The sequence below is a fragment of the Apaloderma vittatum genome, unplaced genomic scaffold (genome assembly GCF_000703405.1).
Source record: "Apaloderma vittatum isolate BGI_N311 unplaced genomic scaffold, ASM70340v1 scaffold2192, whole genome shotgun sequence".
Taxonomy (NCBI): domain Eukaryota; kingdom Metazoa; phylum Chordata; class Aves; order Trogoniformes; family Trogonidae; genus Apaloderma; species Apaloderma vittatum.
In genome coordinates, this window is record NW_009705067.1 from 2500 (window position 1) to 26632 (window position 24133).

The 24133-nt window shown below is 40.8% G+C and overlaps 1 protein-coding gene across 1 annotated transcript; it reads left to right on the top strand.

The window, feature by feature from the left end:
* Positions 1-280: 280 nt before the first annotated feature.
* On the top strand, positions 281-13128 carry LOC104268594 (metabotropic glutamate receptor 3; the record flags this gene model as incomplete). Its single annotated transcript, XM_009865245.1, has 2 exons — positions 281-879; positions 12273-13128. Coding segments are annotated over exons 1-2 (1354 nt in total), but the record flags the coding sequence as incomplete, so codon positions are not given.
* Between the last annotated feature and the right edge of the window lie 11005 nt (positions 13129-24133).

Sequence of the window (24133 nt, forward strand, 5' to 3'; positions counted from 1 at the left end):
GCCCTTGCAAAATGTACCGAGCAGTGGTCAGCATCAGATATATCACCCCATATGTGTGTGGTCTTTGTGCATAACTGTCATAGGAGATTCTAGTCTGTAATCAGTTAAGGAACAAATAGAATAATGTGCCCTGTGAGAATGCAAGATAATGTATTTCTTACTTTCTATCTATCTAGCAATCCTTTAACACCATTCTTGAATGTTATATTCATTAAAATTTTGTAACAGCACACACTTCCTTTTGCCTTTTCTAATTCCTTCCATCTCTTCTTTAGAGGTCCAGTGGAAAGACTTGTTGGCTTGTTCTTCACTGGTTTGTGGGACAGCACTTCAAATCTGGCAATGGATCAGAAGAACTGAAAAGCATTTTTTCTCCCACCGATGTTTCTGAGAGCTGCTAAAACAGGACCAATGAAGATGCTCACCAGACTGCAGGTCCTTGCTCTAGCTTTGTTTTCTAAAGGAGTTTTCCTTTCCCTAAGTGACCACAGCTTTGTAAGGAAGGAAATTAAGATAGAAGGAGACCTGGTCTTAGGTGGTTTATTCCCAATCAACGAAAAAGGCACTGGGATAGAAGAATGTGGGAGAATCAACGAAGACCGAGGCATCCAGCGCTTGGAGGCCATGTTGTTTGCCATTGATGAAATCAACAGAGACAACTATTTGTTGCCAGGAATTAAGCTTGGAGTTCACATCTTGGACACATGTTCCAGGGATACATATGCCTTAGAACAATCTTTGGAGTTTGTCAGGGCATCTTTGACAAAAGTGGATGAGACAGAGTATATGTGCCCTGATGGGTCATATGCCATTCAAGAGAATTTACCATTGCTCATTGCAGGAGTCATAGGAGGTTCCTATAGCAGCGTCTCCATACAGGTAAGTCACAGGAGCTGCATCAGATGAAAATCATCTGTCTGTAATTCCTCTGAGAGAGCCACTGCTTACATAAGTTTGTCAATAAAGCAAGTCTTAGCTCAATCACTTTATGCTAAGGATCATTCTAGCACGTATTTTTCACTGAATTCATTTTATCTTGATTCACTCTTTAAAACCTTTGCTGTAGTTTAAACCTCTGGCAGCTGCGTCCTGAGAGCATCTGAAGTTTCCAGAAGTCATAGAATTTATTCTGAACTTTGCATCCCATGAGGTTTTTACAACTCTAAGTTCAAATCTTTGCTTTTGCATCAATAATAAATTATACCAGCTATTTTTCTGAGTATATGTATGCCCACCATGCTGTACGTACATAAAATTTCTCATTTAAACTACAGAGATTTAAAATGAAAAAGAAATCCTTATCCTACTTCCAGACTGAAATAAAGCAAAATTTGCATACTAGCCAGAAACTTGAATTACACCTCTCCCAAAGGATTGCTAGTTTTAGTGTCTAATTAAACACGCCAAAGCCAATGAGAATTATTCTGCTCATCTCAGTGAACAAGATCTGAAACATCCCATGCAGGCAATACGGTTCTGAATGGATTCTAAATTTGTTGTCTTTCATTTTGTTTCCATATATAGCTTATATTAAGAGAGTTTTTGTCAGGAACTGTGGCCTGGCAGAGTGCTGTGTAAGCACTGTCAGAAGTCCACCACAGAAGACAGATGCCCTCAGTATATCTGCCTCCCTCCTCCCGGCACATTGCAACTGCAGTTTTTGGTTTTCCAATATTGGTCCCTAATATGATCACAGGCCAAAGAGTTGATTGAATGCACATTTCAGTCAGAATTACATTGGTGAACTGGCTACTGCTCTTGTACTAGCATTAAATCCCATCAGCTTGGGAGCATGGCCAGTGTCTATAAGACATGCATGTGCACAGATGAAGTGTTTCAACAAATTACATTTTATTTCCTTTTGTGTTCCCATATGTGGTTTATCTGTGTATTCACAGTAGGGAACACACGAGCAAATAGTTACCCATATCACAGGAGAATGGTTTCTGCACAGCAGAACCTCAGCCATGTCTCATGCTAGGAGTGGTTTTGTCCCACTGTGGACCAGCTAATATGACAGGGATGTATCCCTCACCTGTTATGTGGATTTGATCACTTGAAACACAGAAAACAGGTAAGTTCCAGGATTGGAAAAGAGACATCTGAAGAGAAGAAATCATAGCTACAAACCATTGAGCAACACAAACGGTTAAGGAAGTAGTTATTCACTGTCTCTTCCACTCAGGCAAAGGGTGTATCAAAAGAAATCAGCAAATGGCAGGTTGTTGCAGATACTAAAAACTAAATGAGTTCAAAAAGTGATTAGAAAAATATCAGGAAATTCTCTATATATATCATCTCTGGATCAGCGGTTCCCAGAGCTGAAAGTATCTCAGTGCTGGTAAAATATTTTGAAACATCATATGCTTGCATTATCCTACTGGTGGAGAGGTGGCAACAGTTCTGCTCTACCTTTCGTCTAGTTTTTGTGGTCAGTCTATTTCTCAGTCCATCCCAAATTGAAATATGTCTAAAGGACAATGAAGACATGAAGTAGGCTAAAAGGCACATCCATAAAAGTAGTTGCAGCTGGCAAAATGGTACACATATTTCCTTCCCTCCCAGAAATGTTGTGTCAGTCACGCCATGTTCCTAAAATGGCCTGAGGCCTCTTACACAACATCTGTCGATCTGTCCCTTTGAAGTCAGTCTCTGGTGATCACTGATGTAAGACTAAATCCATACCTGAGGCAGCAGATTGGATGCAGTTCGTGTTGAATATACTTATTATATACAGATGCTTCATATTCCCAAAGCTTGGGTTTGGAGCAGCTGTCAGATGGAAATCAGAACTTCTGATAAGAGACTTTTTCATTCAGTTCATGTGAAAAATTGCAATATAGCCGTATGCATATCTGTGTGTTGCCCAAATTTCAAAACCTATGCGGGATGGTGAAACAATAGTTATAGCTAATATTACTCCCTGATTTATATACGTTCTCTATAGATGCCAATAGTTGTTCAAACATAAGATCTTTCTTACACAGCTCTTCAGAAAAATAAATAAATAGGTTCACAAATCAAACATTTTCATTCTAGAAAAGCAGTTGATTACTTTCCAGTGACATAGAATATGTCGGCCTTCTTTCCTGCTGTCTCTTTTCTAGCTTTCCTCTAGATTTCACACTATCTAGAAAAGATGTAAATAAGCTGTTCAGTCCTTCTGCTTATCTTGTTAAGATAGCCAGTCTTGATTTCTGCTTAAAAAAAAAAATCCTTGTCAAAAATAGTAAACATTGCAGACTCAAGCCTGAAGATGTAAAGACTTCAAATCACTAAAGCTATGCATTTTCATGACATGCCTCAAGAAGAGACTACCAAATTTCTGACCATCATCTGTACAGTGTAAGTCCAGTAACACCAGGAATCACACCACCACCAAACATCAACCCACCTCAGCGGGCACATGTGCAATGCCGAGCAGCCCCGTTCCCCTCACTTTCAGACAACACTTGGAGTGCTGGGTGCTTCCAGATGTAGCCCTGTCAGTCTTTCTTCTTTTGCCTGAGAGCTGTAAATTTTATAAAGTCCATAGCATAGCTTCTTAGCCTTAAAATAAATCATGCTGAGCTCTTCAGACAGTAAATTATTTTTGTCCTTTTTTTCTCCTCCCGTGAGTTTGCCATTGTATTCCAATACTTTTTTCTTCCCCTCCTTTCATCCTCCCTGTCCAGATTTTTGTCTGGACAGCTGTCTGCCAAATCACTTCATGATGCTCCTGCTGTCAGATTTCTGCTTCTTTCATTATCCTTCCACCAAGGAAAAAGGAATTTGGTGGTAAATCAGCAATGAACACCTTCCCCACTGAGTCAGTACACATGATAGGCACTTTTTGCAGAGACTAAAAACAACAAGAGAATGCAGAATGCTTAATTATTTTCTGGTCAGACTAGGCTATTATCGTTAATGATGATCTGGATAATTAGGTTTTAGATGTTGTGTTTAAATTAGCAGTGAGTCCAATCTGCACAGCATTTGATCCCTCAAAACCCAAGCCAGGATTCTCAGTCAATGGAAGGGCTCGTGTAAAAAAAGCTGTTTTCATGAAACAAAATTCTGACATGAGCTGAATCTAGCAGCAGAATGTGGATTCTACAGAGTTTGGAGGACATTATTTTGGGTTCACGGCTTTTCATTTGAGCCAGATTACCCACTCTCTCCTAGTTTACGACAAAAATGTCAGACATATTTTCCCTGGAGATGTTCAATGACGTTGTAAAAAGGGTAAGAAACAAGCACTGTTCATTTGCACAGAGAAGCACCTGCATAGCTAATTCAAATGTCATGTTTCAAATACTTAAGTCAGCTCTGTCAGAAATATGCATGTCTAAACAAGAATACAACTATTCAAGTGCTGGATTTGTTCTCCTCTATTTCTGAAAACTGGACCCATCTTCTAAAAATGAAGATTGAGTTCCATTCCTTGCAATCAACTCTCAGAAACAATAAGATATTCCTTTAGGTGGACTGGGATTTGCAGTTCCATATCCACGATAATCATGTTGACGTAGGGCTTTAACCCTGTGTAAAGTTTCCTTTATGCTCCAATCCACAAGACCCCCAAAGCACAGTCATTAAAATTATTCCCAAATTAGAGGCTCATGCAGAAAAAAAATGGCAGAATAGAAACTGGTACCAAGCTGTCTTCTCCTGAATTCCTTGATGTGTCTGAGGCAAACCGTAACAAAACCACTGGAGAAGGTTTAAACTACACTACTTCTGTCACAAAAGCTAAGACCTCTCTTCTGAGTGATGACCACCTGGCATGAATTTCAGAATATGCACTTCTCTACCGGCAGTCTTTTCCTGGCTGTCATTTCTCCTTAGCCACACAAGTCTGCCAAGGGCTTATGGAGCCTAAAAACTAATCACCTCCATTTCCTTCCTCCAAGAATAAAGCATCTTCCAGCCAGAGTCTTAACTTGTGAAAAAAACAAACAAACAAAAAATAAAGTAAACCTATGCATGGACCCAAAAAGGATATGGACAGGAAAAATGTACAGGGGGCTGTAGAGATTTGCCAGGGACCACATTTGCCATTTGTGCCAGGCTTATAGATGAGCTTTGCATTCAGCTCTGCAACGACAGCCTCTTCGTGCTTGTAAAACTAAACCAGATCCTTATTAAAAGATGTGTGAAATCAGCCACTTACCACTAACATTTAAGCTACACATGCACTTGCTGACTTGCTGGTGCTTCCTTTAAACTCACCGCTTTTAACTCAATTCTTCCTCTCGCTCCACTACCTCTCAGACAGATCCTTGCTGATTTTCCCTCTCTTTGTTATTGTTACACATTCAGAAAATGAACAGCGACTAGGCTGAGATTTTCGAAGTGCCCAAAGGGTACTGGACATCTCTTTTTTAGTGAGTACCACCCTCTGACTGGCTTCTTCAAAAATCCTAAGGTAACAGACTCCTTTGCAATGTTTTTGATCTGAGTTTGGTTCTGTTCCTCTCTTTTTTTCTTTTTTTTTTTTTTTCCTTCAGTGTGGCCATTTTCTCCTTTTATCAAGGGGAAATGGTATAATTTTACAGGGATGGGTGAGTAACCCATGAGATCACAGGTAAGAAGGAGGGAGCCCTACCTTGTTACAAGTGGAAAAGGATGTAACTACAGATGAAAGTGGCCAAAAGTACAACTAGTTAGCGACATATTGACATCACCCACATTCATTCTATCTCTTTCAACTAGGGCTTATGCATCAGTTAATGAATCTCAAATAACCGTGTTTATCAATGATAGCTCTTTTAACTCCAGAAGCCATTTCATGCTTCTAGAACCATCAACTCCAGTTTTCATCCCTTCTCTTACCACGTGTAAATGAGTCCCTTGTGGTCAGGTTTACCAAGTCTCAAAGAAAAGTTGCATTCCTTGTGCAAAGCAAGGTCTTCTGCACAGATCTCTTCTCGATGTGCCAGCTTAGTGCTCAGCGTGCTTCAACAGTTAATGCTGTATGGAGGCAAAGTGCATATGCAACAGCAAACTGCTGTCCCCTGTAGGAAAAAATAAAAAAAGGTTTCCAAACAATTCCTGTCTCTGCACATCCCTCTTGGTTTATTTTCAGTTACCCAGAATGGACTCATAAAAATATTCTCGGGTCCTCCACAGAAATCTTAGGAGTTATTCCGACAGTATTCCCTATTTCTGAGGTTCATTTTGCAGATGCAATTATTTCGCTGTTCAAACACTGCTTCTAAGAATGTGACAGCTATTGAGATCATTGCAATATTTAGCTGTAATTTTCCAGCTTCATTGCCCAAATTTTTCAGTAGAAGAGCAAAGCTAAAACAATGTTACCTTCTCTCCTCCCTTTGCTAACAAAAAATGTCAGACATTTTTATTTGTTTGGTAATGTATTGGGTTTTTTTCCAAATTACGTTTTGGAAGGAATTTTTTTAAGGAACAACGCCCACTAACTGGTAAACAGCCTTCTTAACGCCAAAGATAAAGCAAGCTAATGGAAATCACTGCTTCAGTCCTGCCATGTGTGAGAAGATTACATAGGAGTCCAAGTCAGACTGGGTCTCCTAAATATCTTCACTGCTTCTGGCTTAGTTCCTTGCAACTGACCTTGAATGATTAAAAGGATCAGGATGTCGGCATTGCTAATGTGTTCCTGGGGTCAGAGCTTGAAGCCCAGCTCCAGCCAAATGGGCATTTTCTGTTGCAGGTGGTTAAATAGCCCCCATGTAGAGACTGTCTTTCACAAGTGCTTGTTATCATATCCCAGACAAAACACCTACAGATTTAAAACGCTATGGAGAGGGAATATTCTGATACTGATAGAGATATTTCAACTCTGGAGCCAGTAAGGAACTTAAGCTTCTAATTTCTATTTGAAAAAAAAGCAAGTTTGAAGTATTGTCTTGAGTCTGAGCTGAGCAGCTGTTTTTGCATTGCTGCCATCTCCACCTTCCAAATACTCCCAAACCACCTGCATGTGTCAGAAGTGCCCAAGCTGAGTCACACTGGGTCATGCCCCAAGGTGAGAGACATGCCTTTGAACATAATGAGTCCTAAGAAGACACGGAAAGTTTTAGTGGAGCTACCTCTTCCATATTTTTGACCTTTATTGCTAGCTATGCAATCTGGCAGCACTGTAGGCTTGCAGAATGCTGGGCAATATTTACAGAAACACACAGTAGATAGATGGAAAATTTCTTTTTATTTATTCTCTTTATTTCTATTTATTACCGTCTCATTAGACCACATATGGAATATCGTGTCCGGCTTTGGGTCTCCCAATAAAAGAAAGATCTACTAAATACAGAGATGATTGCAGGAAGGAGAGTTTGGAGAACATACACAACAAGAGAAGGTGGACAGAACTGCGTGGTTTTAGCCTGGAGAAAAGAAAGTTTCATGGGAACCTAATAGCAGCTTTTCAGTACATATGGGATGGTTCTCAGAAAAATAAAGCAAGTGTCTTTACTAAGATGCATGACAGAAGGATGGATGAAAATGATTATAAATTTAAAGAAGTGAAGTTCTAACTTGACATAAAATGTCAAACCAGGAGCTGGGAGCATGACAAGGGTGCACAGGCCAGTGTAAGCAGTTGGCTACAGAGAGGTACTTGATTTATTCTTTACAGTAACCTTATGCTCACCACTTATCACATACCCACACTCCAGCCCATTCAGAACTAGTGGTTCTTTCTTCTTTTTTTTAAAATGACCCATTCTGCTGAATTGTGGTAAAATTTTTTTTAGATTTCAGAAAATAAAGAAACAATCAAATAAGTAAAAGCGATTAATTATTGGAGCAAATGTTTTAGCTGCAGTTTGACCTGCAGGTTCTTAAATAACAGTGAAAAGTCCACACTGTAGATTATCATCATTTAGGAACTAAATGCAAGATACACTGGCAGCAGCACACATTTCTTCAAAGTGAAAGATCAGCTCCTATGCTATAGCAATGATCTAGACATTAGAAAATCCTGGAGACATAGCTTTGCCAGAGTCTCACTGTGGAAAACCAGGCAAGCAATTTATCCTCATGAACAGAAAGAAAATTTCAGAAGACCAAACGCAGCAACTGCATTTTCATTAGGACAGATTGCAGTTCAGAGAAACGGGGTTTTCTCTAGTTTCTCAGTAGAAAAAAAGCTCCTTTACCTCAATCCCATTCTGCTCAGCAGCCTAATTTACTGTCTGTTCAAAACAGCCACAGGAGCTCTTGCCTGTCTCAGAGGAGCTCTATGAAATTCAATTCATTAAGCCATGTTAAGTGCTACAAGATTCTCATGTGGTAAAATTTCAAAAGTGCTGAAAACATTGTTGTCTAACAAGGGGCCTCCTCTGTCCAACAACTGTGTGATAGACACGTGTGTATTGTGTTGAAGAAATCCTATCATCTGTTCTAACACTTCATAGGTTTTATTTATTTTTTTAAGTGTTTCCTGTGCTTGCCAGGTCTGTACACATTCAAACAATTCATGTAACAGCCTTGGGGCTGTTAAAAAGGGAAATTTTAACCACAAACATCAGAATAAATTCTGCTGCCAGCAAAGAATGTCCTATAGAGGGTAAACAAAATGCTTGATGGGATTCAATAAATCCATATATGTTTGTGAAACATGTAGATGTTACCAACCTGACCCCATCTATCATCAGGCCTCTTGAATGGCCCAAAATACACTCGTACACCAGTCACGTGTTTGATAACCGCACCTAATGCACTGATCCTTGCAGGAAGGTATTAGGAAACCATTTTCAGTGCTGTAAACTAGACTGCTGATTTCCCAGAAGTATTTGTATTGTACCTGATGCACAAAGAAATAAAAGTCACAAATGTGGCTCCAGCACCGTGAGATGGACCTCAGGCTCTACAGGCACTGCCCTGCCACTTGGTTTGCAGGATTTGCTGGTGTTAATCTCTTCCTATGGAGGGACTTGGATCACACTGAATTTTCTGTTCATGTTGGGCAGCGCCTTATAAATGTCCTTGCAGCTGGGTGAGAGACAGGTTTGCTTGAGGAGTGGACGTTTTAGCACAGAACAGTGGCTACACTCAAAAACCCAGCAGCATGAGGAGAAATAAAAGTTTCCCATCACGCTGGAAGCTGACCGTATCAGCACACTTTGTTCACAGCAAGCTGTGCAGAGCAGTTGTTTTAGGCTGCAGATACAGAACATCTAGCATTATTTTCAAAGGTGTGAAGCATCTGCAAATCCCATCAGTTTTGACAGCCAAGAAAAAAAGGCTACTACTGCTGCTTAAGCGTCAACATATGGATTTCAGGCTCTAATTGCATGCACCATGGCTTGATTAAATTTCTGCCTGGAGCTTTGCCAGAATAGATTATTTCACTTAGCAAAAGCTGAATGTACACTGCAATTTTGAAGCTGTAGCACACACCCCAAGGCAGCATGGAATTTTGATGTAGGTATGCCTCAGGTGGTTCAGTCTCGGTGTATATCGCTCTGGTTCACATTGCACTGTCCTCCACAACACTGACACACTGCAGAATAGACGTAGCCTTAGGCATCACTCCTCTTCAGAACCTGTGCCTTTATCTTGCTGTTGGTTTAATCAAGATCTAATTTTCAGAATCAGATATTCAGATCCCCATGAAAGCGGCTGGAAAAAGGGAACATTCTGAAACTAGATGCACTAGCTAAGTGCCAAAATCCTGAGCTCCCTTGCAGACTTTGTCCCGAAAAAGTTGCAACAGTTCTGTTGTATCAGCCACAGTTCTCAGGGATGATTGGGTCGCTATTCTCCTTGATTAATCAGAGCTTCTCATATTTTTTAATTTTTGATCTATGAAAAACCTACCATCTGGACAGCTTTGCAATGAAATATATTAGAGCAAAGAGTGTTGCCACAGGAAAATTTTCTTCTACTCATTGTGCAGGACCAGAACTGCAGGTGGTTTGCAGGGACCCTAGAAGTATGTTGACCTCTAAGGCTCAGGGACCCCTCGTAAAATGAGGATTTAGTTCTGTTTCCCTGCATGTGGATACTTCTGTTGTTTGGACTAAAAGAAATGAAAAGCAGTAGAAAAGCTGCTACATTATTTAGAAAAGCTGCTATATTTGTTAGGAGTATCTTTCCATGAGTTGAAGGCTTGTCTACACACTGAATAGCACTGCTTGAGCTAGAAAATAGACTTCGTTTTTAGCTAGTTTGGGGAGGAAAATGCAGAAAGATATGTTTGCATATTGTTGTTATGGTTTAGCTGAAATAAAATAATTCCTGACAGAATAAACTGAGACAAGAATAGCAATTCCAGCCCACGTGGTTCTGCAAGAAATGTTCTGGAATAGCTACATTGAAGACACTCTAATTACCAAATTAAAGTGCTCTTTTGGAGTGGGGACATGTGAACCAAACCATGTGAATGTGTGTGCATGGAATCAAAAGTTAAAAAGTCACAGAGGCTTAACAATGCGCAGAGCATCCATTGCACGTTGGTGACAGAATAAGCCTCTCAGATCATTGCTTTAAAGCTGTTTGTTCAAGTCACTACAATGGAAATTAAATCCCACATTTCCAGTGCAATGCATATCACCATCTAGCAGGTTAAGGACACATCAGCAGTGTCCTGAGGGACAGTAACGTGCTCAGCCAAAGCATTTCCCGGCCAGGTGCCTATATCTTTAGGCAAAACAATAGGTTGTTAGCCAAAGCTCCCTGTCAGGATACTCCTCCCAAGCAGTGCAGAGGAGGTTTGATTTTGGTATAAAATGAACTAAACTACCATAAGTGCTTCATTTTATGAAGATATGCTTCAACTCTCCAGATGCGAGCACCTAGAGACCTGCAATGCATGGGCATCCTGCCTGCTCATCCCTGGTGCCCCAGAAAGACGGCAGGGCACGGGTGCCCCTAAATCCCCTGCTTCAGATGGCCTGGGGAGTTGTGAAAGGCACTGTACACAAGCAGCTAGGCAGCAGTCTGGCCCAGACAAGAGATTACACCAGTTTACAGTGGGAGATGAGCCACAGAGGGACATCAGTCCAACGTCTGCATTAAACACAGAATCTAAATCTAAAGAATCCCAAGAGACAAGGGCTGCTGAAAAGCAATAAAACTAGTTTGGGTATTATTACCCAACTCTCTATTTTGCTACTGACATTTATGCCTTTACAACTTGCTTTGTTTGACAATATTTTTTTCAAAACAGTTCTTTGCCTTTGAATTCTCACAGACATAGTCTGTAATCAGAGAAACGTTTGGGGAAAATGTGAAAAAAATAAATGATTGGGCAATTTTTAAAACGTTTCCCTTAGGAATCTCAAGTACACTATTGTTTTTCAGGCAGTTTGGTCAGGCTGTACTCTAATATCAGCATTACATTTAATTTACTGGACACAACTTCCACTCACCAACAACAGAACTTCAAAGTCTTCCCTTTGTCATTTAAAAAGCAATCAGAGGGAAAAAAAATCCATAATCTTCATTTCCTTCCAGATATTATCGGGAGCTATACTTGTATGAGTGTAACAGAATAGATTTGGGAATATCTAAGCAAGGGATATATGAAAAAAAAAGATTTTGGACATTTAATCCAAGTGAAAATAAAACCACAAAAAAAAATAGGACTCTGAACAACGTAAAACACAAAAGGGCAATTACAGATTATTAAAAGATTTTATTATTTACGAAAAAGGTGCAGGCCAACATGACATTATGCAGCACTTGAGAAGCAGTAACAAGTAACAAATATGCCCTCTCAGGAGCATTGCAGTAAGAACGACTCAGAGAAAAAGAGTGAAAAAGAGTAAAAAAGTAGGAAAGGTGGGGACTCAGAGCTTGAGTAAGTGGGGCCAGAACGTTCTGTTTCACAGAACTTTCTGACCTGTGCATGTGTATCTGTGATATTTGCATAAAAGAAACATTTATGTCTTATTACCACAACGGATTATCAAATACAATGAGTCTTGAACAGGATGAACCATGGTAGGAACAGGAGAGGCATCCAGGCCTTAGTAAGGAGCAGAGGCAGAGACTGAAGTATGTTGCCGTTTTCTATCAAATTCTCCGTTGGCTTAAATAGACTCAGTTTGACAGAAATAAAAGATTCATTACAGTCCCAGTAGGACCATGGGAGTTAAATGGGCAGCAGGACAGCTATTCTGCATACACACAGTGCAATGCTCTCACTGGAGTGTGATATCAACAGCCTTTATCAACATCCTTGATCTCTGTCTATCAGAACACCTCTTAACAAAAAACACAGTTTATACCTTTCCCTAGATTTTTCTGTTCAGAAATACTGAATACTGACCTTTAAAAATCTGTGTTCTCTCACTTCTCTCTAGGTGGCAAATTTGCTCAGGCTCTTCCAGATCCCCCAGATAAGCTATGCCTCCACCAGTGCCAAGCTGAGTGACAAATCCCGCTACGACTATTTCGCACGGACGGTGCCACCAGACTTTTACCAAGCGAAAGCCATGGCTGAAATCTTACGGTACTTCAACTGGACTTACGTGTCAACAGTTGCTTCAGAAGGAGACTATGGAGAGACAGGCATCGAAGCCTTTGAGCAGGAAGCTCGTCTCCGCAACATTTGCATCGCCACCTCCGAGAAAGTGGGGCGGTCCAACATCAGGAAGTCCTACGATGGTGTGATCAGAGAGCTGCTCCAGAAGCCCAACGCCAGAGTGGTGGTGCTCTTCATGCGAGGTGATGACTCTCGGGAGCTCATCGCAGCCGCCAACCGCTTCAATGTTTCCTTTACCTGGATTGCCAGCGACGGATGGGGAGCACAAGAGAGTATTGTCAAGGGCAATGAACACATAGCTTCTGGGGCAATAACCTTGGAGCTTGCTTCCCATCCAGTTAAAGAATTTGACAGGTATTTCCAAAGCCTCAGCCCCTACAACAACAGACGCAACCCCTGGTTCAAGGATTTCTGGGAACAAAAATTCCAGTGTAATCTCCAGAACCGAAAACCACATAAAAAGGCTTGTGACAAGCACTTCACTATCAACAGTTCCAACTACGAGCAAGAATCCAAGATTATGTTCGTTGTGAATGCTGTGTATGCAATGGCCCATGCCTTGCATAAAATGCAGAGGACTCTGTGTCCAAATACCACCAAACTCTGTGATGCCATGAAGCATCTGGATGGTAGGAAGCTGTACAAAGATTATCTCCTGAAAGTAAACTTTACAGGTAATAACTTCTCTTTTGGCACATATAGAATGTCACTGTAATTAATGGAATGTTCATCAGTCACAGTAAGAGCTAGCTGAATTCTTAGGAGCACCTGTTATCACAGCACAGACCAGGGTGGTATCCAGGCAGGTGACTCTTGTCACAAGAAGGGAGAAAAAAGAAGGACAGAGAGCTTGGTAAGAACCCTAAAAAAAACAGATTGATGATCCTTCTGTTTCCAGCAGAAGGAAGAGGTGGAGGTGGCAACAGCTGGTCTTAGAAATGTTACCCTTCATCCTTTGAACTTCCATACACCAACTTCCATTTCAGTCACAGCCAGTCTGGCTTCAGCTGAGCATATCTGGAGGCCAATGGTCATTTCACCATCTGCTACACCGGGCAACTGCCTACTGTGCCTATGCCAAGACTTGGCCTCCTCTTCCTCAATTTGTTGTGAATTTACATAATAATTGAACCATGGGCAATGGACAATGTCCTTGCAACAGCAAAACAATAATTCCTGCAATAGAACCAGATCAGTATAAAATATTTAAATATGTGGGATTGTGCCATTATCCATGTTACAGACATTTAGGCTTGATGACGAAATATAAAAAGCTAGATTGAACGTAGGCGGGAGACATGGACAGAGTGGATGCTCTGGCAATGGTATCAGCAAACTTCATGGTATCAGCTGTGCAGGACAGGATATCGCTGTGGTTTTGCCATCACATACAGCTAAACTTAGGTTTGTTATTAATACAGCATAGTAAGGCTAAATAGATCTACAGAGGAAACAAGTAAAATGTAGAGCATCATGTATTTTTGTTGTTACATGTCTAACTTTCTCCTGAAGCATCTAGGCTGAGATTGCATTTCTATGTATTATTAAACCGATATTCTCAGCTGACTGAGTTGGTAGTAAGGAAACATTATGCTGTGCTTTGTGTGAGAACTAGCCCCAAGAGGAATTAAGGATAAACATGTGTATGATACAACATGGTCAGTCCCAAGAGACCCTCAGTAATGCTACAACATTAATAACAGCGGAAACTATGTGAAACTGTCGAATTGGAGCCTGAACTTTTTTCTCCATCAGAGGTCTTCTCATCTTTTTATTCAGACCATCTTTAGATACTACAAACTACATCCCTTGTGCTTCTTTCAGTGGGTCATGGCTGCTGCAACCAAGTATTCCCTTTTCTTGAGTACTTACGGGCATACCTCCGAGTGCATCCTGCAGAGCTCCTTAGGACCCATGGTCTCCCAGCAGCCTGCTAGCTGGCTTGGTTAGAGCACAGGAATTCCTTCAGCTCATGTGCCTGGATTTCTTTACCATGGAAATCAAGAAGGGGCAGATGGGACTTGTTGCTTGTTGCATCTTAACTCACTCATCTCTCAGGAGAGATTGAGGAGGACCCAGACTCTTGGACATGCTCTATTAATATAGATTCTGACACAATGATAAAACAATATGACAGCAGCTAGAAGCTGAGATGCTTCACCACCTTCACCTTAATGTTGCATGCAAGGCAGCTGAAGCCACACTCCCGGCCTGAGCAACATGGTGCTTGTGTGCTTTATGCCATTTGGTCTCCTCCTAAAGATTGCAGTATCAGAAAGGATAGTCCTATACCATGACATATGCATATGCATATGCATAGGAAATACATATGTATATGACATATCATATGTCATGCCATAGCTGCATTTAATTTATTTATTCATTTCAAGAGCAGCACAAGACAATGAAACAACCTTTTAGTCTTTAGATTATGGAAAATAAGAACCATTTCTCCTCCACAGAGGACTTAAATAGAAACTGTTTTCTCATTTGCCTACACTTATCCTCAGAGGTATTTGAATGTTTTCAAACTGTTGAAATCAAATGGTTTCAGGTGCACAGCACTTCACGGAAGCTGAGTCCTGGCACACTGATGTAAGGGATGGCAGTGATGTGCAATGTGCTTCTGCCAGGGAGACACTTCAGGGCATTAACAACCTACCCAAAAAAAGTAGGAACTTCAATAACTTAATCTTCAATTACTTTGAAACCTTTCCTGACACTACAGATATTTTTATTGAATTAAATGCATACAGTCTTTATAGAATCCAGCTTTAGACTGTCACTAAACAGTCTTGGTTCCAGTACATGACTTCCAATCATTTTTCTCTCATGCAGAGATATTTTAGGCATCCAAGCATTTTCCCACTCAGCATTTAGACATAGAGTCAAAATAACTAAAATTTTCTTTGACCAAAACTCGAGGAAAATTTTAATTTAGATAGAGTCAGGAAAAAAATCATTTTCATTTTGATTGAAATATACTTTTTATGAATTGGAAGTTGAAGCTGCTAAAGCTGAAAAAAAAACAATTCAGAGTTGTCCTTTTGCAATTTTGAAAACAGAAGTCTCCTTTTTTAAACAAATTAATTTGTTTTAAAATCAACTTGGAAATCTTTGAAACTTTGAAGAGCTTTAGTTTCATTTAATTTTCATTTGCAATTTAAAACATTAAAAATCCTGTCAAGTTCTTTTCCAATGGTTTTGTCTAATGTATATTTTCACTAGCTTACAACATGATTTGCACATCTCCTTTGTCATCAGCTCTTCCATTATAATGTGAATCCATGTTTTAACATCAGTGATTTTCTTAGAGCAGATGAGTGATTTTTATATAGTGAGGGAATCATTAAATCTTCTTCTTCCTTCTTCCTTTCAGAAAGATGTGAAATTTTAGTATATACAAGTCTTGTCACTGATTTCCATGGGACCAAGAACCCTTTCTTTTTTCTGATGGAAGAAAATATCTGGCTGTGGTTTTGATACGCTGTCAGGATCCTGCCGCATCATTTGATCAATGATGCTCTCCTATTCCAAGCTCCAAATCTGAGAATGTGTCCCCAGTGCAGAAAGAGGATGGCATGAAAGCCCACCAGGTACACTGCAGCCGAGTCAGGTTCTCAATTTTCTCTCCTTCAGCCTAGATACTGACCCACACTAAGGAAGCAGGCAAGCAGCACAGCAACAGTGGTAACCGCTTTTGCACACACACAAACAGTTTTTTAAGCAACACCTCCTCTGCTAAAAGGCAGAAGTACAAATAGATGAGCCCAGCGTACAAAAACCTGCAGCTTGCCATGACAGAGATTTGATCAATCACCCTGAATGTATTCTCCCAGTTTCCACAAATAGGTGATGATGCATTTCAAACACACCAGTCTGAGTAAATTACCGGTGTGGGACTGTGCAATTTTAGACATTTACCCTATGCACTTGAATTAATTCTGGTTAGTCTTTGATCACAGGTAATGGAGAGGACCAGCGCTTGCAGAGCGTGGTTGGGCCACGTGAGATATCATTTGCCCCTATATCTCTTGCTATCGACTACAGATGGAGCTTAGAACAACTAAGATTCTCACTTGTCATTTAGCTGAAAGCCTGAAGTGAGATTCTCAAGCACAACAATAATGAGATCTGTAGGGAAATACTCAGGGACCAGCTAACAGCAGGATTGGAGTAGAGGACTGGCCAGGATTTATGCATTCTCATGCTGTAACTGCTGTTGACATGCTGTGTGACAGGTGTTTCATTAATGTCTTGGGGGTCCTACGCAATTCTCCTTTTTCATTAAATTGAAATAACTCCATAGAACTGCAGTGTAGCATGAAGGCAGGGCAAAATTTTATTTCTTATTGTTTGTGAGATACACCAGACACATAATTTTCTTGCAAGTCAGTAAGACATATATGACAAATGTGATATCCTGAATCTTTTTGGTAAGACAGAAAGAAATGCCTGCACCTGATTCCCACTTCCAGCAGCAAGATCTGAAAATGCAAAATCCAGCCCATAGATAAGCACACTCACTCCATCTCAGGGCTCGTCTGGCCTTTCACAGAGATATAGGCTGGTTCACCTTCTTGATCTTCCCGTCCTCTGTGTTATCCCCCCTGAGAGCACAAAAGCAGCACTTTGTGTACTGAATTGTGATACTCTTTTGCTGATAAAGAGATACTGGTTCAAGAGGCTGTTAGTTTGCATTACCAGAATAATAAAGAAGTGCTGTACTAAAGTAAAGGGTTCCATGGGAGAGAGCACAGACTAAACTCAAATTCTCACCAGTACCCAGCTGTTGCTTTATGGAGGGTGGCAACTTGTGGAGGGGACTGTTGGGAGGGCTGGGAATTGAGGGATGAACCCCAACAGAAGGCAAAGCTCCACATATCCAGAAGCTTCCCTCCCTCAGGGATGGAGGAACCAGTGCAGCAACCAGCTCTGCAAGCTGGTTTAGCACCTTTACGACACTAAAATGACATAGAAAATCAGTGTTACCACCACACTACTGCATCCTCACAAAATTTTACCTGTGTCAGGACAGTGAACATTAGTATGGCCAGTGTGAAAGTGGTGTCCATCATTTGGGATAAAGTGTCAGGATCCTGTACAACTGTGCCTCACATGTTGTTACCTTGTGTAGCTGCTCCTCCGGGGCACTAGTCTCCAGGTCGGCCAGGGGAGAGGAAGGGCAGTAACGACATTCAAAGACAAGCATTAGTTCCATCTGTCCTAGGGTTGCCAAGTTGGCCATGCAGGGTGACAACCTTGTCACCCAAGGACATGGGACTGGGCTGATGGCATTGCGGGACTCACTCTGCCATGAGTCTGGCGTGAGAGCGTACAGGCAGAGGGAGGTTGGATGTAGGAGTGATGCATGTCCCCTAGTCTTCTGAAGCTTCCTGAATCTCCACAGCAAATGGTAGGAGAAATCTGGCTGATGCAGTAACCCTAGAAAACAGTCTGTTAAAAATTTTAGGCAACGCATATGTTTATAGTACTCACTGTTTTTTCCTACCTCCTTCTTCCTTCTCAGCTATAAGATCTCCCTGTATTATGCTCAGAAATTCAGCTCTTCTACAGAAAAGCCTATATCATCAAGCATAGCTTATACTGGGCAAAATCCTCTCCTGTATCTGACCAGAATGACTATCCAAAATGAGAAAAGAGTTGTAAGTCAAGTCTGTTTTGTCTCCTTTCATCCAGTGGATGTTATGACAAAACTCTTATTTCTTCCTGGTCCTAGGTTTCTGTGTGGTTGATCTTTCTTTTCTTCCTCCCTGTTCTGCCCCAGTCAACACTCAAATAACACCAAGTGGAAACACAAACTCACCTTCTCATTTACTCTTGGACACTGGTGACTTCTGTGGTGGGAACATACTTTCATGGACTATTTCCATAGTAACTGTTCCACCCAAGTAGAAAAAAAAATTAAAATCATGAACTGCAAGAGGCAAATGTCACTTTACTTCTGAGCGCAACAGCAGTGTGTGGTCCCTGCTCTGGGATTTAACTATAACTATTTCCTGTCAAAAGTCAACTTTAGATCTTAGTGTCCTGCCAAGCTCTCACAGAGCACAGACCAACAACCAACGTAACTGCTATCACAAGCTGATTACAGATGCAGAAACTTCAAAGGTGATATAAATTTACGGCAGGGAATACCTGTCAGTAGATATACAGGGTAAAGCTGGAGCTTGTGTCCCAGGCACTGCAGCAGATGGTTCTCCTACCCCAGCATCTTACCCAGTGAGCTCCTGCTCATTAGGTCAGTCCCCCTTCGCCTCCAGCATGCTGAGAGTCATCTGTAAGGTCCTACTGGCCTTCCCTGTGATGTTTATTTATGAAATGTACCTGAACATGTCTTTCAGCTGAAAGTAAAACTTGGATGGGCAGAGGGCATCTAAAACTTTTAAGTTTTAAAATTGTAAATCATTATGGATTCATGCCCAGTAAAACCAGGGAAAATGCAGAGTAAATTCCCCAAGGCTCATTAAAAATATACATGAAAAGGATGTCTAGGACTGATAGGAAAAAATACTGTCTTTTTCCTGGTTACTGATTCAATCTCCTGCAGATCAGCTGACAGATCACCAAGTTACTCAGGGCTGTATAGATGTAAACTGGCTGGGATTAAAATCCTATGGAACCTTTTCACCCTCCAGTTTAGATATGAGGTACTGAGATAGCAAACAATCCAACCTGCACACTGGATGTGTTGTGTGTCACACACTGCACCGTGTAAGCTGGATACTTGCACTGGCAGCAGGACACAGACATTTTCACCTCTAGAGCACAACTTGGAAATAATATTTTCACTAAAAGTTCTCTTGCCATGATGTCAGGTCAGTGACCTAACTGTTAATGGTGTCTGTTATTTCGCCAGAGATCATCATAAATGCTGCTTTTTCATGCTTTTGTTTGGTAATTGGCCCGAGCGAGCATGAGCAGAGATCAAATTGTGTTCTTGACTCTTGAGATAACCTCCAGAATCCTCCCGTCTAATTCAAGAGCAAAGTGCTTCTGCCTGCTGCCACCACTGCCGCCATTCTTGTGCCTGACCTGGGCTCTGAGCTCCCCAGACAAAAAGATGGGCAATGCAGCATTAGCAATTCACAGAGCAGCAACCACTTCTCTTCATGCTCCTCAGGAAGACTCTGAGCGTATACTGCCTTTGGGCTTTGCCCAGCTGGGTGCTGTTCCTGGAAAGTCTGCAGAAACCACAGGCCAGCAGGGCCCCCAAAATTGTTATAGCAACATATTTATATGAAAGTGCTTTGACATTCCTAAAATGGCAAATATCTTTCCATCTCAGCTTCCTCTACTTTAATATTTATACAACCCATCACTTGACGTGAGCTATGAAAAACTGATCATAAAGTTACATAGTCTGTGCCTTGTATGTAACAGAGCTGCTTTTCTTATACTAATGACTTAGCCTTTAGGCAACTTATAAATCTTTCGACTGCTCGGTGCCCATGCGGGTGTGTAAATGAGGATGAGATTAGACACCCTGTGTGTACAGAGAAACACGTGATTGAAAAACTGAGCAATTCTTTTCTTTCAGAATACATATTTGAGAGACAGAAGGCTCAGTAACCTGATTTCTCTAAATCACAGACTTCTGTTTTGCCTGCTGTTTGTTTTATAATGGTTATTATTTCATCTTTTTCACTGGCAAATGTCATGTGAATCCCAAACACTAAGGGTCTGCATAGGCAAAGTGTGCAGAGAAGCAGGAAGAATCGTAGAGTCTTTTAATCCCCCAACCATGCACGTTCATTTTTCCAGTCCCACTGGTCTCTACACCAGGGGGACAACACAGGACGTACCATGGGATTTTATTGTTATTCTTCATGCAGATTTATCTATGCACACAGCTGAAAAGATGCCAGGTCTGCTTCTATCTGCTTGTGACCTGGAAAAACAAGATACGCTAGCAAAGAGTTTGGTTCAGGATTCCTATACCTTACATTTTAGCATCCAATTTGGCTCTGAAAGGCCAGATCCTGCTCTGTTGCCTGGAAAAACACTTCAGCACTTCCAGAAATATCAGTTAGTCTCGCTTGCGTGCTGAGGTGTTATTTTAGAGGCTGAAAAGGTCAGAGGTTGTGCTCAGAACATGACCATGGCAGTGTTAATTGGGATGAGGACAAGGATAGGAGAAGGAGATTGCATAGTGACACATTGGAAGAATAAACTACTCTTTTGATTAGTCCACATGGGTCTTGGACTTAAAGCGAGTCCCAAAGAAAATTGGTCTTTTCGGAGGTGGTGAAGAAAACTACAGAAAGTCTCAAATCTAAATGCCTAAACCCCAAAATGCCTAAATTATTTTTACCAAATCTCTATTTTTATTGGCAGCTAATAATTATACTAGAAAGGCAGAACTGAAACCATCTGTAGAAAAGTATCATATCTCTTGAATTTATCCCAGTATCACCACATTCCTTGCTCCATCCAGTAGAGCACAGTTCAAAGATATTCCCAGACTAACATTGACTAATACAGGAACTGGTACCAAACCAGTACAGTTGCACTTACGTAACCCTAACCTTCAGCTCAGCCTGCTGCTGCAATCTAGACATGGATCTTCATCTGAATCTGACATCACTTGCATGTAGCATACTTCCAGGAAAAACCTGTCGCAAGCTGACTTGTACTTATTAAACTGGAGCCCACTTGAGCATATGAATTTATTTCAGAAAAAAGTAGCTCAGTGATACCATCGTGTTTATCTACCTAAAAGGAAGGAGTTCAACACAACTTCAGAACACTCCTTGTGTAAATTTTTGTGCTAACACATATTTTTCCCAAATATGCACAACTTTTGTGTAAATGGTCTTATGAATCAAAAGAAGTACTTAGGACAAAAGTTTTGGAGCAATGACTGAAAGGATTTGCATATCCTACAGCAATATTGCCTTTCTTATTCACGCCAGTGTTTGTGAGTATTTTTATAAAAAATTACTCAGGCCAATAGATCACACCAATTTTCTAAACATGACTTTAAAAAGCAACCAGATTTGCTCTCTCATGGAGCAGAAATTCCTTTTACATATGAATACGCTTCACAGACTGATCTACACAATTCCCCTTAACTGTAAGTTGAATGGACTTGACAGGCAAATTTGTTAAATGGTGACTTTTCTTCATTTACGTATCTATTAGAGCCATGTTTCTAAACTCCTCTAAAAACATGTCAGAGAATGACTGCTTTGGCATCACTGCAATATTTATGGCTAATTTGTTAGTCGATACAGAATATAATGTAAAAAGTTATTTCATTGCTGTTATCTGGGTGAGTCATTTCCTTTTGTTTCCTTCTTCCTGCCATGAAAGTGGATTTTGTCTGAGGATTTACCAAATTAATATGAAGAATACTAAAATACTTCATGGCAGAAGGAACAACACACATATTCATGCACAGGGATATCAGAAGCAGAAAAACTTCTAACAACTACGTCCATAAAATCCTAGGTGTAGAGTGACTGAGGCGCAGGAGTGATCCTTTGATTTGCTTTCTCACCTCTTGCTCCAGCCCTGAGGCAGTAAGCCAACGTTAACTCATCTGCTCCCTATTGGGATGCAAAGGGGCTCAACCCTAAACCAGAAATGCCAATATCTCTAAATATAAGTCCTCAAGCTTGAGATATGTAAATCATAAAACAATCAGCAAGATCATTAGGTTGGCTTGTAGGATCTCCGCACCAAAACTCACTGTCTCCTCGGTGCGTAGGAAGAACAGCACAGAGCCAAAAGCGGTGGCGATGCGCATGGTAGCTGCAAACACCCAGCAAATAGAAAGCAGAAATTAAAGTATCTCACACTCTGAAGGCCCCTGCCCCCTCAGTCTTGCATCCACTTTTCATCTCCTACAGTTTTGCTTTTCTTGTTTCAATCCCATCTTTCCACTTGCCAGTTCGTGAATCATCTCATCTCTTCTTGACTAATGGCACATATATATCTAGCACTTTTCCCACAGAAGAAATTCAAGAGTACTTCTGAAGGCTGAGAGATACTCACTTTCAAATGTGTACGTGCAATTTCTCCTCAATTCAATACGATTTCCATGCAGTACATTTTTCTATCTGCTGCTATACGCAGGTTCCAGACAATTTGACAGACAGCAGAATAAGTTAATGCAGCAATTCCTCTGTACGTATGAAATATTTACCACCTCTGTGAATGAAATATGAGGCTCAGCTAAGAAAACATCATAGTTTTAACCGGGGAAGGAATTGTACCATAATCAGGGGAAACAGGGAAAGTATCAGTGCGAGAAAGCTGAGCAAAGCACAGCCTTGAACAAAGTCCTTATATAGGATATATGTGCCACAAAAATCCCACGTGCCTCTGTAGCTGAGAACATGTCGACTTTTGGGGTGAGCTATGATTCCTAAATGCTGCATCTGACATCACTTTGACTCCATGACAACATCAGCCACACTGTGCTATGGGAGGTTTGGATCAGAAAACACACACAGACGTCTGCACGCACACATACACACACACTCAAAAGAGTTCTCACTCACTGTTCTTTATAATTTGGATTTGCTTAACCCAATTCTACAGCAAAAGTTAGTGTTTGATGTATGATATATGATCGGTTTTTTTGTATTGGCAAAAAAGAAACAGCAAATCAAAAAGCAGGGTCTTTTTCTACTGAAAAGGAGGGAGAACTCTTTGGGTAGCAGCATCAATGAGTGGCAGGGACAGCACCAGAATGATTCTTCTTTCAGTTTTCACTTTGTTCCTTTTCTTTAAGAGGCTCTTACTGTCCTTGTCACTTCTCATCTCTTTTATCTTTCCACAATACATAGGATGTTTTATATATGCTGTATACATGTTCTTCTTTCTATTGATAATACCCTAAAAACAATTCCCTCTTTGTTGCCATGTTTGAATTTCTCTAGTGAGCAGAAGCTGACTGTTGGTGTGTAGCTCTGCAACCTCAAGCGTCTTTCTGTGCTTCTGCTACAGAATTCGCTTGCTGTCATCCGATGCGAACATTATCTCTGTGTCTCTTTACAGTAGGTCTTAAATCTGTTACAAAACACTAGAAAATGCTTGATCGTATACAGATGTTTATGGGATGGTTTTGCTGGACTCTTCTAGTCTAAGCAGCAATGACATAGTTGACAATAACAGCAGAAGATTGTGTTCTTGAGGTCCCTTCCAAGTCTATTCCTTTGACATAAATAACTATATCTGAAAGAAGAGTGTTTCTACAGTATTTATCTATGGCCCTGAAGGATGGAGAAGCCGATCACTTGCTTTAAGATCTTGATGTCAGCTCGGCAGCAGAGATTGGCCTTCTGTGCTAGGATAGATCTCCACCAGCCAGTGACAAATAAAACACTAAGTTTTTATTAGGAACTGACAACACTGTGCTGAAAAAGTTTGTTAAACTTCTTCTTTCACATTTGAACACCTGTGTCACGTCCCACTCAAGAGAGAGGGACAAGTGACTTTTAGATTCGCAATACACCAGCGGCGTGGACAACGGTGAGACAAGTCTCAAGGCCCAAACACAAACATTTATTAATTTATCACAATGTATAGATCGGGCTCACGACAATTGATTCTAATTCAAAAGCACGATAGGGCAGGCAATATAACAAAAATCCAGGAAGAAACAAGGCTAAATAAATCATGCACTACAACAACTTAATAACAAGGAAT